The sequence below is a fragment of the Falco biarmicus genome, chromosome 1, assembly GCF_023638135.1.
Source record: "Falco biarmicus isolate bFalBia1 chromosome 1, bFalBia1.pri, whole genome shotgun sequence".
Lineage (NCBI taxonomy): Eukaryota > Metazoa > Chordata > Aves > Falconiformes > Falconidae > Falco > Falco biarmicus.
This window is the reverse complement of record NC_079288.1, coordinates 30,433,261-30,448,423: the sequence shown is the minus strand read 5'-3', so window position 1 is coordinate 30,448,423 and position 15,163 is coordinate 30,433,261. Positions and strand designations below refer to the sequence as shown.

At 53.6% G+C, this 15,163-nt stretch overlaps 1 protein-coding gene across 12 annotated transcripts in view; it reads right to left on the bottom strand.

Moving 5' to 3' along the window:
* The window catches only part of NCOR2 (nuclear receptor corepressor 2), a 253,614-nt gene that overhangs the window by 83,159 nt on the left and 155,292 nt on the right, over window positions 1-15,163 (bottom strand). For 7 of the 12 annotated variants that reach the window (XM_056349627.1, XM_056355454.1, XM_056356291.1 and 4 more), the window contains 4 exons: window positions 10,311-10,377; window positions 5,141-5,328; window positions 3,742-3,838; window positions 1,140-1,318 (listed from right to left, as the gene is read on the bottom strand). In XM_056349627.1, the coding sequence (XP_056205602.1) occupies window positions 1,140-1,318; window positions 3,742-3,838; window positions 5,141-5,328; window positions 10,311-10,377 (531 nt within the window). The remainder of the gene's footprint in view (window positions 1-1,139; window positions 1,319-3,741; window positions 3,839-5,140; window positions 5,329-10,310; window positions 10,378-15,163) is intronic. The other 5 variants (XM_056352964.1, XM_056357900.1, XM_056353825.1 and 2 more) reach the window with 3 other exon arrangements.

Genomic DNA, 15,163 nt, shown 5'->3' with positions numbered 1-15,163 from the left:
ATGAGGATTCTCCTCTACCAAAGGCCTGGAGCCGGTTTGCTTGTTTTGTTCTTTTTCGGTCCATCTTGGCAATTAGTTATTTCAGCTGCAAACAGGAGGCATCACGAGCAGGGACGGGAGGAGGGATTCGGGACATGGAGAGGCTTCCAGCATGGCTGGCCACGGGCCTGCTGGTAATCCATGGAGCCATCCTGTGATCATCCAGAGGCCAGACTAAGGCGGTGCTGCTGCAAGGGATGAGGTGACCCTGGCACACCCACATACCTCCACGTCCAGCATGTCCACAGCAGCGAGCCCTAGCAGAGCTCACCCTGCTGGAAGCTCAACCCCAGCTCTGTTTTCACAGACACAGCACACTGGGGGCACCAAGGATGCTCTGGTCCTCCACGCAAACACACCTGAGCTATGAGATACAGGGGAGCCTGGATGTGAGACTGAGGTGGGACTCACAGCTTGGCTGACAGCACGGTGGTACCCAGGGAAGGGATCAGCAGTCCCTCAAGTGATCTCAGTTGATAAAGTGAAGCTGTTCCCAAGTAGTGCTTGCAAACAGGAGAAAGCACTGCAGCCAGAGTTTGCATGTGTCCGATGTGGGAATGCATCCAGGGAAACAGCAGCTGGTGGCAAATCCTGCAGACGGCAGGATGGAGTGCTGAGGGATGGGCACCAGCTGGAAGCTGCAGCCTGAGGGGGTCTATATGGTGTGGGGCTGGATGCTGATGGCCCTGAGAATCCCCCTGGACACACAGTGCCCAAAGGACAGCATGTAAATTCAAAAATGTAACAGCGTATGGAGCATTGGGTTTCACTGGCATTATCCTTAAACTGGCTGGTTCAACTGGGGATGCCGAAGCAGAAAAAATTCCAGTTCTCGCCCTGTCACAAGCAGTGGTTCCCACACTTCTGCGGGCAGGCACCCCCCCCCCCAACCACACAGAAAGGCCCGAGGCTCCTGTGCAGGTGCATCACCTTGTGCCCAGGTCCAAGGCAACACAGCAACTGTGGCTGCATCCCTGAGGGGCAAGGCAAGCCCTTCGGAAACTGATGCCTTAGCACGCTGGGGTCCCAGCCAAAGCACCGCACAGGTCCTGTCCGCGCTTCCCCAGGGCTGCACAGCGAGAGGTGTGGGATACACTCACTTTTCCCGGAAGGTCTCCTTCTCCTGCTCACTCCACATGTTCATCACCTGCCGGTCCTTGTAGACCTTCATGGGGTCATCCATGAGGCCATTCATGTTGATGAATTTGATGCGCTGCTGGTCGGCATCGTAGAGCATGGGCGGGATGACGGCGAGCTGGCGCATCTGCTTCTCCAGGTTCTTTGGGGAAAGCAGAGAGAACAGTTGGTCAGCACCATGGGCCCGCGGGAACCGCAGGGGACAGATGTTCAAGAGGAAAGGACAGGCGGAGGAACAGAAGAATTCAAAAGCGAGCACTAGACAGCTTTATTGCTAGAGTAATTGTAAATTAAACGCTGAAAGAGGCTATCGCTGTCAGCCAGGAAACAATTAATCTTTCATTTTGAAATAAAAGGCCTTAAGATACCACATGGAAATTTCTGACTTAAGCAAAATCGCTCTTGACCATGACGAGAGGCAAGTCAAAGCCACGGTGGCACAGGGAATACAAACCCCTTCCCAGCCATCAAACCTGTGGCCACATGGGGTTCGGCCCCCCCACCCCAAATTGCAAGGGAAGCAGATCAGCTCAGCAAAGCTTTCTGAAAGGGTGGGCAGAGGGAGACGTCATGTTTCCCTTCCACGGGAAACCTTAGTATTTTTTCAGGCTTCAAATGTCACCACAATGGGGCCATCATTCCTTTCTTTCCTCTTACTGCAACACCCTGGGACATAATCTGATGCCTTTACTCCAGCCTGTTCATCCAGAGCCCTGGCTGCACACCAGGACAGGACAGACTGGGCACACTGCTTTCCTTAAGTATTTGCAACAGAGTGGCCAATGCGACAGACATCTCATAGGTGCTGTCCCCTGCCCAAATACCAGGACTATGCCTTCAGCTGAGCTGCTGGTGGTCCTCTGGCACGGGTCTGCCCCGTGGGGATGCAGGGATGCTCTGGCCACCCTCTCTCATTGCTAGCAGCACCATCACTCTGAGTCCTCCCTGTCACCTGAAATGGCACTGGTCAGACACAAATTCCAACCCTTGACCCAGGAAGGCCAGGTCTCAAGTGCTGCTGTGTTAATTTCCAGCTAGATGCTGGTTCCTGGGAGAACAGTCATGTCCAATACTTCCAGCAAGCTGCCAACCCAGCCCTGCCCAGCACCGCTCTGCTTCCCCACTATGACTGATCAGACCCAACCTCCTCTTCCCAAAACACAGCTCTCCACACAGACAAGGATGCTTCAGCTCCCTTCATCACGCTCTGATCTGCACTAGGGCACCTCATGTTTAGCAGCTGGCTTCTTCAGATGCCCTGAGGGTGTCATCTCACTGTGGGAGGCTGGGAACAGCTTGCAGCCAGGGCATCGACCCTGAGTGCCACAGACTGCCCCGGCTGAAGGAGCGAGCCCTGGGCAGAGCCAGGGCAGGCAGGGAGGCAGCTGGCAGGAGCTGAGATCACACAGCCTCTGCTTTCGCCCCGCAGGATCTGGGGGTGCTGAGCCATGCAGATACAGCCCACCAGCGGGCAGCCAGACCTCTCCCCTCTCCAGCAACGCACCGGGGCAAAGAGCTGGCCCCCGCCAGCAGCGATGCTCCCCAGCTCTCACCTCCCTGCTCCATCCAGCCCTGTGGAAGGGCTGGGAGCTCTGAAGGTTTGCCTTTGAGACAAGCCAAGCTGTGCCTCGGGGCTCAGCAGAAGGCTGTCAGGGTGGAATTTAGCAGCACACTGTGCTGGAGGTCAAAGGCAACTGGCTAACGCTCCCCTTGGCCACGACCTCTGCAGAGCTGTATGTTTCCCTCTGCTCCTGAGATCCATGTCCTCCGGGTTGTTACCTTGACTGGCTAACAGCAAACTGCCCGGGACCCAGGGCAGGGAGCGAACGGCAGCGCACAGGCAGCAAACATCTCAGCTATTGCCGGGCAATGTCTGCTCTCCCCTCCCAAATGCAATCCATTCACTGCAGCTCGTCTCCGTGCCAAGAGAGCGGAACCCTTGTGAAACCAGATCCAAACGAAGCCAAGGTCACGGGGATGTTTCAAGATGAATGGAGCACTCCCAGAAGATGTGGGCCAACTGGCTCATGTACAAACCATTCATTCCATAGGATTCCCCTGTGTCAAGCCGCACAGCCCATTCAAACCAAAACGAAACAGAAAAACCCCTCCATCCGGCAGCCAGGGCGCCGGTTCCCTTCCCACCTCCACTTCCAGTTTAAACCAACAGCTAGGAGGAGTTTGTGGGGTGCTCCCCGGGCTGAGCAGCGTGCTGGGGTTTCAGGTCCTTAAGAGGCAGCTGGATGCCAATAAACACTACCCACCAGCCGCCAGCTCCTGGGGCACTTTGTGCCGTGTTCTGCTCCTGCAGAACCGTTGCACAGCTCCATTACGTCTCTCAGGTGGCTGGAAAGATGCTGCTGCATGTTAAATGAACACCTCACTTTGGATCCTGTCCAGAAAGCGTATTAGGCATCATGGCAACCTCCCCAGCCTCAGCGTGGCCTGAAGTTAGTGGGATTTAGTATTGGATTTCACCGTGGGAGCTGGCAGTACTCTCCTGCCTTCCTCAGAGAGGAGCGAAGTGAGGGGTAAAAAGAAGGAGAAAGGACAACCCAGTCTCACCTCTTGTTCTGAGAGCCCGTCGATGATTTCTGACACCTCGTGCTCGCTGCGTGCAGCTGACATGGAGAGCCCGCCACTGCCCCTCTGTCCTACCCTGCTGGGAAAGGGCAGTCAAACACTCAAACACTGCCGCTCCACGTCATAACCAGCAAACCACATTCACGACAACTCTGCTGTCCTCCTTGTTGGCCTCCGTAATGGTGTTCTCCCCACATCCCACCCAGGCCACCCCATCCCACGCTGTGTGAACGGCTCCTGCTGCAGCCCTGTGGGCTCTGACACGCTTATTCCTGCCTGGAGAGCACTGTCCCCTGTGTCCCCTGGCTCGACAGCCTCAAACCACCTTCCTCACCTGTGCCAGCTTCCAGGATCGCTACAACAGAAGGACATTCCATACCCAACCATACTCTCCCCCGTATTTTCTCCTGTTCATGGCACCACAGCAACAGCATAAAGGTGTCAGTGCTGTGCCACCACACCTGGTTTGCAAATGCTGCAGGAACTTTGAAATCAAAACCAGCCACCGACATCTATCCCCCCCAACATCACCCAGCGTAACTGCCACATGCCCCAAAGAATTAAAACTTTTCTTTTTAAGCAGGTCAAAAATGCAAACATTTCTCCGTACCATTTCTCCCCTTCTCTTTCAGAAAAAATAAAGGCACTGATCAGGAAATTTGGACCCATCCAGCTGTTAGCAGGGCACAAGGATAGGATGCTGGCAGAAGGGTTTGGGTTCTGCACGCATCAGGTGGCCCTGTGCTGAAATGGGAAGGACAGGCAGTTTTCAGCAAGAGGGGTGGAGATCATGACATCGTGTCACCTCCTGGCAGGAAACAATGTGACCTCAGTTGCACTTCCAATGAGGAGGAGAAAATGGACAGGGGATGGGAGAGGCAGGGGACCTCCCTCTCAGTGAGACATTTTGCTCCCTTCGTATCATTTGTGGTCATTCCTAGAACCTCTGCAGATGTTTCTTCACCCTGCCCATGCTCCGATCAAAGCATGCGCATGTATTAAATCATCAGCATCACCAAAGGCATCTGCAAGTCTCATACATCTTAATTTGGGCCCACCAGTAAGGCAGTAATTAGTGCCATCCCGCCAGGCAGCCGGCACAAGGGAGCTGCACCTTGCTGGGAGGTGGCCAGCCAGGAGACCAGCAGCAGAGGGGAGGCAGCAACCACATTCCTGACATTTTTCCTTCTCTCTTAGCTCTGTGCTGAGCCACCCTGGGGAAAAAGTAGCACAGCTGCTCCTTTGCTGGCTTCTGCCTTTGACTAGAAGGGGAGAAAAGGGACTGAGAGCCATCCCAGCCCACTCCTCCCACAACCAAATCCCACATCCATCCCCAAAGAAAAAAGAAAGGCTGTCCGATACCAGCTCAGCCCCTTCCTACCGCTTCTCCTCTAACCTCTGCATGCGCTCTTGCAGTTCCCGCTGCTTCCGGATCTCCGGGAATTGCTTCTCATAGTATTCCCGCACTTTGCTCTCTTTGGCACGGCGCCGGGGGTTATTTTCAATGCGCTCCACTTTTTTTTCCCAGGCCTCCATCAGCTGGTCATAGCGCTGGCAAAATTTCTGTTCCTGAAAGGGCAGAGGGAGAGAGGGAGCTCAGACGTGCCCAGGAAGGGCAGCTCCTCCAGGCCTGTCCCTCGATGGCTGCTCAGGCACAGCGTGACTCAAGTCGCTTAGAGAAAGAGAGTTCATTAGGACGTGGATACGCGCCAGGGTCTGGGACCAACCCAAGGGGAAATTCTCAAAACAGGCCATCGGGTGCCCTCAGGCTTCTCCCCTCCAGACCCAACGTCTCAGGTGAAGCCAGGACTCTCACCCAGTAGGGCTCTGCCCACCCACCGCACCTTCTGCTGAGCACCCTCCAGCACCTGGGGCAATGGGTTCAGCAACCGAAGCCCCAGTGCCAGGGAGGGAGCCCTGCTCCAACACCGCTGGCCACGCACGAAGAGCGCAAGTCACCTGCCTGAGGCCACCAAGCCAGAAGGGATGAAGCACAGCCTTGGGAGGGGACACAGGAGGGCAGCAGGGCATGCAGGGGCTTGCCGAGGTACCCGTAGCCAGGCACCCCTTCCTCCACCGTGCTGGAAAGCAGAAGTATTTTTCCAGCTGCTGCTCCCCCTTTTTGGGCCAGGAGTGGGATAAGCATGTCCCCACTGATGGCAAACCCCGAAACACAGCACTGCAAGGGGTTTCCATGCTGTGTCCCCCTGCGTGACATCCTTGTGGCCCACCCACACAGGTCCAGCACTGCACTTCACCCCCACTATTTATGGGATCAGCCTGGTAACTGCAAAATGCCCATGGACAGGCGAGGTCCACACCGAGAAGATGCCCAGCCACGGTCCCTGACGGCTGCAGTTACAGGAGTGATGGCACCCAGCCTCACGTGAAAGCAGCTGGGTGACCAGAGGGGCTTTTAAGGTTTTGTTTTGAGTGAAACAAATGCATTCTAGGTCCCAAATGAGGAAGGGAAAGCAGATGTTGCTCTGCAAAATAATCAATGGCAAAACCCCAGGTCACCTCCCGTCCCCCATGCTGCTTTCCAGAACAGGCAGCGCAGCACCGGTATCGGTACCGCAGCAGACACAGGGGCAATCCAGATGTTAAAGAAAAAAAATTTCATCTCTTGCCATGGCCACCTCACAACTGGAGGGAAATCCAAGGCTGTAGGGCTTCCCAGATGTGCTTTGCTCTCGTCTTGCTTGCTCTCAGCCACCAAGAGAAAAAAAGAGGGGCAGAAATTAAAAAAAAAAAAAAACTGAACAAAAAAAAAAGGCAACAAACTGATGGGAACACCTGCTTCCAGGTCAGGAGGCAGCTGGGTTCCCCAGCAGCTCCGTGGCTTGTCACTGGTGCCAGGCACCCACAGCAACCTGCAGCCAGTGTCACACTGACCCTGGCACATGGGTTTGGTCCAGCCATCCCAACCTGGCGATAACCCAAGTGCAGCGAAGTGTCTGTGATCCTTGATGCCTTTTGGAGGCACCTCAGCAATGGTGCGGGGCGGACAAAGCACCTCAAACCCTGCAGCTGATGCACACTAACACTCCTCCCCACAAATCAAATTAATTCCCATTTGCACACCTGGAGCCAGAAGGTTTCCCATCCGCATAGACGCAAAGGAGACACTTGGGTTTTGGCAGGAGCTAAAGGAAACGGCTGTAGAACGAAAGCGAGGAATGAGAAGAAAAATAGAAATGCCCTAGAAGCCACCAAGGGGAATCTTGTGCTACGGGCAATGAGCTATAGGTAATGCCAACAGACCACGGCAGCTCGGAGAAATCACAGCTGCTGCGTTTTTAACCCTCCTGAAGCAATGCTATCAGCCCCCCGAACACGAGCTCCCACCCTGCCAACAAATCTGCTACGTCCTCCTGCTTTCAGAGCATCGCATTTGGGAAAAAGCTATAAATACCCCACAAAGTTTATCAAGCCTCAGCACTGGGAGGCAGCTGGTGCCCTATGCTGTGTGCCAGCCCACAGCGTGGGGGGGGTGGGGGAGGGCAGCCCAGCACGAGGGCTCAGTCTGGTGAGAAGCTTTGAGGCTTTGAAATGTTTTTATTCCCCATGGGAATGAGCCGGTGCTGGGTCCTGCATCACCACCGCCTAGCAGAGCCGCCTGGCACAACTGCCAGGCTGTTTCGTAGCCAGCGGCGCAGCTCTTTTTCTTCCTTTTCCTCCACTCTTTGGGATAACTCCATGAAAGCTTTATCCAGAATTCCTCTTTTAAGGAACCGGTATTTGCAGATGGAAAAAGCAACATCAATCGCACCGCTGATTGCCCCAGCAGCTCACATCCTGGCAGTGGGGCAGGCAGCACCAAAGCTCCCCGCTCACCCCACTCAGCCCTCCAGAGCACAGCTTTGCTGTGGACCAGCTGAGCACCTCTGACTTGCATCTCCTTTCTTAAAGCCCCTTCCCACCATGGAGGAGAGAGACCCTTCCTGCCACACAAGCTTCAAACCCCACAACAGCGGGCTGATCTGCAGCATCCCCGTCTAGTGCTTTTTGGTTCCGCTGGGATACATGCTCCCGCAATCCTCTGCCATCCTTCAAGAGCCAAGATCACAAGCACCTCACAGCACTTTGCATTTCTCAGATCTTCACAGCCCAATCACCAGGAGAAGCTACTGGTCAGGCACTTCAGGAGCAGAAGCGTCTATTCCTTATTCAAGCATCCTCTGAGCAGTTTTAAGGAAGCGTGTCCATTCCTGAGCAACCATCTGCGCCGGCTTTTAGCATCAGTGCTTCCTCTGCTCCCCTTCCCGGCTGGGCTCACCAGCCCATCAGCCCCTCAATCACACAAGTGATGGCAAGCCAAATCGGACTTGACATGCATATCTAAAAATGGATGAATAGTAACGCCGCCGTAGCAGCTGAAGGCAGTTGTAGGCTGTGCCAAGCCCAAGCCCTCCCGCAGCCCACGCTCTCGCAGCTCCAGGGAGCGGAGCAGCTCTTCGGAAGGGAGGGGAAGAGCCAAGGTGACAGGAGGAACCAGTCCAACTCCTATGCAAGCCCCACGGCTTTCTTTCCCTGACTGATGGAGATAAACCTCTTAAAGCCAGAACAGCCCTTTTCACCCTTCTCCCTCTGCAGCATCACCCCTCTGATGGCAATTCAATGTCTTCTGCTGTGCCACCCTGGGTGGAGGCAGGAGGAAGCCCTGGGACCCTCTGATGGGGCTCTCGGGGCTGGACCCTGCAGGGACCAAGCTCTGACCCTGCTCCAGCCAGCCCTGGGCAGTGACAATACCTCAGAAAGTAAGAGAGTCAGAAAGAAATGCAGGCACATAGATGGGCTTTGCTAAAAATAGGGTCTGCTACAAAATAGGCAGAAAAATAGCTAAGCGTACCCATTTTGCAAACAGAATCAGCAAATGCATTCACTTTGCAAATTCAGCAACCGTATGTTGCCTATTTTGTAGAATAGGCAAAATGCTTCCCTAAACTGAAAAATCCCCTTTCAAGGACACTGAATAAACCGGCTGGCAGAAATTCACCTATTTTGCATGACAGGCGACTTTACTGCAAGCCATATTTTAGGAACCGTGTTCTTGCAGCCTAATTAAACCTTTTCCCCCAGCTCCTTGATACTCACAACAGAATGACTCACTCCAGACTTAGCACAGTAACCAGCCATTTCCACCAGAAAGCAGCTCCTGGGCACTTCCCTTCTGGTTTCAATAAAACCACACGATGCTTTGCAATCCCTGTTTTGCAGAAGGGAATATCGATCCACTTCCCACAACTGCCCCAGCCCTCAGCTGCAGCAGGCGAGGTGCCCCGAGAAGCACCCGACTGTTGCACTGGAGGTGTAAGCCCTGTAGCCCCCTGCTAGAAACCTGGAAGAAATTTTACCATCGAAAAGATTAAAAAAACACGTGTTTGGACACAAATGGGAGACGCAGTCGTCCCTCGGAGCGCAAGATCTGTGGCTTCTGGAAGACTGCTACAAAATGGAGGGGGAAAATGAAGCACAGGAAAGAAAAGGAACATGCCTTTATTCACCAGAAATAAGAAAATAATTCAATTGCTGGCTCAGAAATGCCTGTATCGAAAGCTACTTCTAAAGGCAGAGCCTTCAAACCACTTCCCAGGCTCATTATTTTGAATTTTTTCTGACAATTCCTCCCAGCCGCAGCACTTCTGCCCAAAACCAGCACCAAAGACACTGGGAAAACCTGCCCCACTGGCAACTTAAGATGCTAATGCCAACACCTGAGCCTGCCCCAGGAAAGAGACACCAAGTCAGACCCTGGTATTTACATCTTCCACGTAAAACACAGAGCCCTGTGCTGTGAGCTGAATCGCCCTTCACAGACCCCGCAAAACCCACCTTCCCCCTGGGGGCTGTTGGCTGCTCCTGGCATTGCCCCTTCTATGCTGGTATTAGCTCCCGCCAGCAGCTCCTGCAGGCAACTGTCAGCGCTGAAAACCTATAAATTCTGTAAATCCCACATGAACTTTCTCCTCTATTTACTAGGAATTTGCTCCAAATACCTTTGAAGCCACATAATAACCCCCACCTTGCCCCTTGCCTTAGCAAGAACCATCTCCTCAAAGGACACTGGAACTACCTCGCAGGCGAAGCTGCCCAGAAACAAACTGGTGCAGGGCTTGGTTTTTGCTTTAAACCACAAATCCTCAAACATCGCTCTGTGGTCAGCTGGAAGGAGTCAGATCAGTCTTCAGAACATTTACTGGAAGCAGAGTCAGCTTGTTTCACACCTCTCTTAGGGTTCAATTACTCACAGAATAGACATTTACGCTGTGAATAGGCTCTCTGAGATCAGTGAAGGGCTCCGCTTCGATCAAGCCAAGCCCACATGTTTGCTCTGCAGGGGGTGCTTGCGGAAGGAGGTGCTGCCTGCAGCAGGATCAGGGACCTCTCCTTTACGTCCAAGTTATTTTAAGCGTAAGAGATGCCACAGCAACGCATCAGGCAAAGTACTGAGCACCAGCACCTCTCCGCTAGAAAATGTCCTTTCCTCTCTCACGTAATAAATTATGCTGCTTTATACATATAAAATAAGGTGTAAGGGAATCACTTACCCACTGTTTGCGAGCATGATTTCTCCTCTTAAAGTACAAAATTAACTTTTTCCGCATTGCCTGGTTTCTGTAAAGAAAAAACAAAAAATAGATCCAATCAACGAGGCGGCTAAAATCCAAAGCCGGGCTCTCCCCACTCCCAGCTGCTGTGCTCGCAGCACAGTTTCCACCTTAACTTGGAACTGCATCAACTTCACAGCAGCAAACGCAGTTATCTGGGGACCTCGCACCCGCTTAAAGACCAACAAACCCTCCAGCACAAGGAACTTCACCTGCATCTGCTGGTACAAGCAGGACTAAGGTTGAAAAACAAATTCAGAAACTCCCAGTTCTGCAAACGTTCACTGTGTGCTCAGCACTGACCGTGGGCAGATGTTCACCTCTGCATTTACCAACAGGTCAGGCTGTTTCTTGATTATTTTTACATTTTAAGCTGCAAAAACCCAACAGGGTGCTGAGAGCTGGGGGCCTCAGGCCAAGCTCTGCATGGCAGGAGGTGGCTCCCCCCAGCACCCCCGAGCAGAGGCCACCCTGAGTCGCCCCAGTCCCCAGGGCCAGCAGTGATGGAGCTCCCAGCGCGCGCGCGCACACACACACACACACTGCCCAGGGTTTATTCACCCCCGGCTCAGAGGTGCTGATAAGGGGGCAGGACTTCGGCAGGGCTGGCAGCACATATCTCCGAACCTCTTGCTTTGTCGGAGCCCTGCCTAACAAAGCTGCAAACCAACCAGCCAGGAAAGTTCAGCCACTTGCAGAATCAGGACCCACAAGAGAAACTAGCCACTGCAACCACAACCACCCCAGCGTCTGCCCAGACACCCCCCTGCTTTCTTCTTCTTTCTACTTTCTAAAGACAGCATGAAATAATTGCTCAAAGAGAAGCAGCACCAAAGCAGTCAGGAGCTGGAAAGGCTGCACGAGCTCCCAGAGTCCACACGAACCTGAGCACTGAGCTCCTGCAGTCATTCCTGCTACTAATACAGCAATAAAATCTCTAGGTAAAAGGTAGAGACCAGGGGCAAAGGAGTTTCCTTAAGTCTTTTATCCCGATTAAAGGCAGAGCTGCAGTGTGTAATTACTGATCAGGGGCTTAACAGCCTCATGTAGGCATGTTCTGCAGGGTTTTAGCAGAATGAAAAGACACCCTTGCTGCTTCCTCATCGCCTTCTCTGCCTAGCTAATGCGGAAGGGAGAAAACACCCTCCTCCCAGTAAATCCCTAAAGCTAACCAGCAGCAAATGAGACTGGCTGGGAAGGGGCAGAAGGTCCAGCTCACCTAGAGGGAGCACTGGCAGCGGAGTGACTAAATTAGGGATGGAGGGCATTGCAGAAAGTACCAGAATTTATCACTTTTTAAAACTCTCCTTGCTACACCACTAAAGCTTGACTGGCACGTACAGGGACGGGCAGCGATCCCACAGCAAGTGCAGCCCTGGGCAGCCTGGGTCCCTCCAGCCCACCACCTGGCTGCCCCTCCGCTCCAGCAGCATGCCGGGGGACCCCAGCCCCAGCTGGCGGCACCGCAGTAATACTGCCGCCCAATCATTAGCAGGTTAATTTAGGACGGCAATTCCTTGGGGGGTGTGGGGGGTGTGTGTGTGTGTGTGTCTTCAACTGCCACTATCTCCAGGATCATGAATGGAAAGGCAGCAGGACTTGGGACAGGGATGATTTCTTCTCCAGCACAGCAGAGCCACAGTCAGCTTTCTGGCTTTTTTTTTTTTTTTGGTTTGCCAAGGAAGAAAAATAGAGCCTGATTCTCGGTCCTAATAGTACCATTCAAATTTTGTAACTTCTGTTTTCCCCCCTCAGTTAGTTACCAGAGGTATGGGATACAGGCGAGTCCCTGTATCCTGCCTGAGCTGCACATAATCTTCCCTTCGCCTTGAATGCTTTGGTGCAAAAATAGACCTTGATTCTCAAGGCAGCACTAGCCAGTGGCGCTCCTAACTCCTCCGACGGATGGAACACACCAGCTACTGGCTGGGAACAGACTCCAACATCCCCAGCTGAAGCCACACAGCCCCAAATCCCCAAAACACACTTCCAGTTCCCGGCAGCATCAGCGGAAGGCAGAGCATGGGGCTGAAGGCTCCTGCAGAGCAGGCGCTTGGATCCACAAAGGGTTTCTGAGCAAGGGCTTGGATATCAAGCCACGTCCTTTGATTCAGTTTCAGAAATCAAAGTGGCATTGATCATCGGAGGAGGAAAAAATCTAATAAATCCAAGCACGGGGCACTTTCTCCCTTTGCTCTTTTTTGATGGCATGTTTACAAAGGACTTGCTGTTGTTCTGGGCTGCACTGCAAAGACCAGAGGCCACCTCATTAGCTATATTAATAAACATTGCTGCCAAAGGCTTCTCCCTGCTGGATCACACAACGCCACTGTCTTTTGTTTCTGCCTGTGTGTTGCACCCACCGAGGAGCCTCAGAGGGCTGCAAGCAGCTGGCTGAGCTAAACCTCACCACTCCCTTTTGTGCAAACAGCATTCACCTGCCTTAAAAATCAGGGAAACTGAGGCACAGGGCTGCAGTGACATCTGCCCACTTGTGCAAGGAGGAAGGCATGACAAACGAGCAGTGGGCTGGGCTGTGCTGCCTGTTCCGCAGCATCTGTCTCAGGGCTGGCAGGCGAGGTCCAGCCAGCAGCATTCAGCCCCCTACTCACCAGGCCCCCCTCTGCTCACCCACAGCAGCTCTAGCACGGTGTGGCACCACAGCGGGCAGCAAATCCCCCTGCAGAGACCCTACTGAGACCCCCTCGGACAGACGCCCTCCCAAGGCTTCAGCGAACCAGCTCTGACAGGAGGCTGTGCCCAAAAGACACGTTCCCGTTGTCTGTTTATTCCAATCCTGATGGAAACTCTAACACTGGGAAACCGCTGGGGTGATGCTAACGATAACCATGCGCCAGGGGTCACGGATTAGCCCTCTGGGGCCAGCACAGCTGAATCAACCCTTGCCCTCCCCACGCCAGCCTGGGTGACATCCAGGAGCAACGCTATGACACACTGCTGCTGGATCTGCTGCACAAGTTAGCAGGCAACAGGAGAGTAAATGAAGAAAATTAACAGCTCTTACACAGCTGATGGGTTGCCTTGAGTTTTGCATCATGGCTGACCTTGAAAATGCTAATACAGGCAAAGACTTAATGGCTTCGCAGCTGCAAAAATCAGGAATGCCTTGAAAGCCAGTGTATGTTTACCACCATCAAGGCTGAAGTAATCAAAGAGTGAAAGGATTAAAAACAACAACAAACCCCCCTCATGCCCTAAATGTTTTTGCCTTTTTTTTTTTTTTTTTTTTTTTTGCATAAGGTCAGCCTTTCAAAGGTTAATACAATCTTGGTAAATATAAATAGGCTTCACAGTTTATCTTGCTACGTGTACCACTGTTACTTAGAAACCATTTGCAGCGAGGTTAATTCAGGCCAGGCGTCTCCAAAGCACAAGCTGTGCTCCCTGGGCAAATCCCAGAGCCAAGCACAACGCTGCGGCACCGGCAGGAAGGTCCGGGCTGTCTGCTGGGAACCTCGCACAGAAATAACCACCCACCCTAGGGCAGCATACGGGAAAGGTCGCTCCTGCCAGGTGCCAGCCCTCCTTCATCATCCTCTTCGGCAGCCTGAATCCTCACAGCTCCCTGCCTGCGGTTTGCTGGGGCAGAAGAAAGGCGTTGGGGCTGGAGACCTGAAGGGCACAGACTCCATGGGGTGAGGATGAGTTCACAGGCAGGAGCGGAGGCTCCTTAGATAAAGCAACAGTGACTCTTGTGGGCAGCTCGAAGTATTGCCGGGCTGGCACACCACGCACCACCCGGGTCGGGAGGACACGGGTGTCCCACACCGCTGCTACGGCAGGGCAGGCTGGGATGGACTCAGCGAGACATGGAGCCTGCCCGGCTTCTGGCAAGCTGGTGGTCGAGGGCTGCCAGATGGCACATCCCCGTCCTTGTGGTCAACAATCCATCTAAGCACTGCCTGAGCCCGTCTGCATTTCTGCCCTCCCCATGGCCACAGGCTCCATAGCTCCCTGGTGTACCCGTGGGGGAAGACCTTTCTGGTGGGCTCACAGCTTCACGTAGCATCCCTCAATGGCTGCAATGCCATGGTCAATACACATTTCCCACCTGCCTACTTCAGTGTAGTCCCAGTCTAACGCTTCCCTCAAAGGCAGCTCTTCTCCAAGGTGAGGACACCATGTCCAGTGACCTCCTCCATGCCTTTGGTCACCAGAGGAGCTTTTCCTGCACCTTCTCTGAAGGCAGCAGGGAAATCAACCAGCACAGGTCATGCAACCACCACAGCCTGCTCCACAGAGACAATGACCTGGTGAGCTTCTGTGGACCCCAGGTACTGAGCCACCTCCAGCCAGCCCCCACAAGGAGGGCTCCCGGCCACTGCTCTGCAAATGCCTGAAGGATTCCTGTCGTTGTTGCTGGTGAACCAACCCAGTAATGATCTCCTTCCACTATCCCTGCAAGGGGAACATAAGCCGAACCTGCTGCCAAGGCTGGGGGTGATCTGGGGGCTTTTCCACATCAGAGGGCCATCTGTTTGGAGCCCAGGGTGGCAGAGGCTCTCAGGAACAGCAGGTCCCCTGCTTTAGGAGCCAGGGAGCAACTGGACAAATGCAGCAAGAGCCCTAGTACCAGGCACCAGTCTGAAATGGGGCACAACCCAGGTGGGGAGCCTGGGGTGGCCCCACCAGTGCCCAGCCCTTCCCCACAAGCACTGGCAGGCAGGGAGAGAAAACAGATCAACCAAGGTAAACTAAAAACTGAAATTTGACATTTGATTGTCACCTGCCACCAGCACAGGAAGCAGGATTCAAACACTATCTGTAAGTTT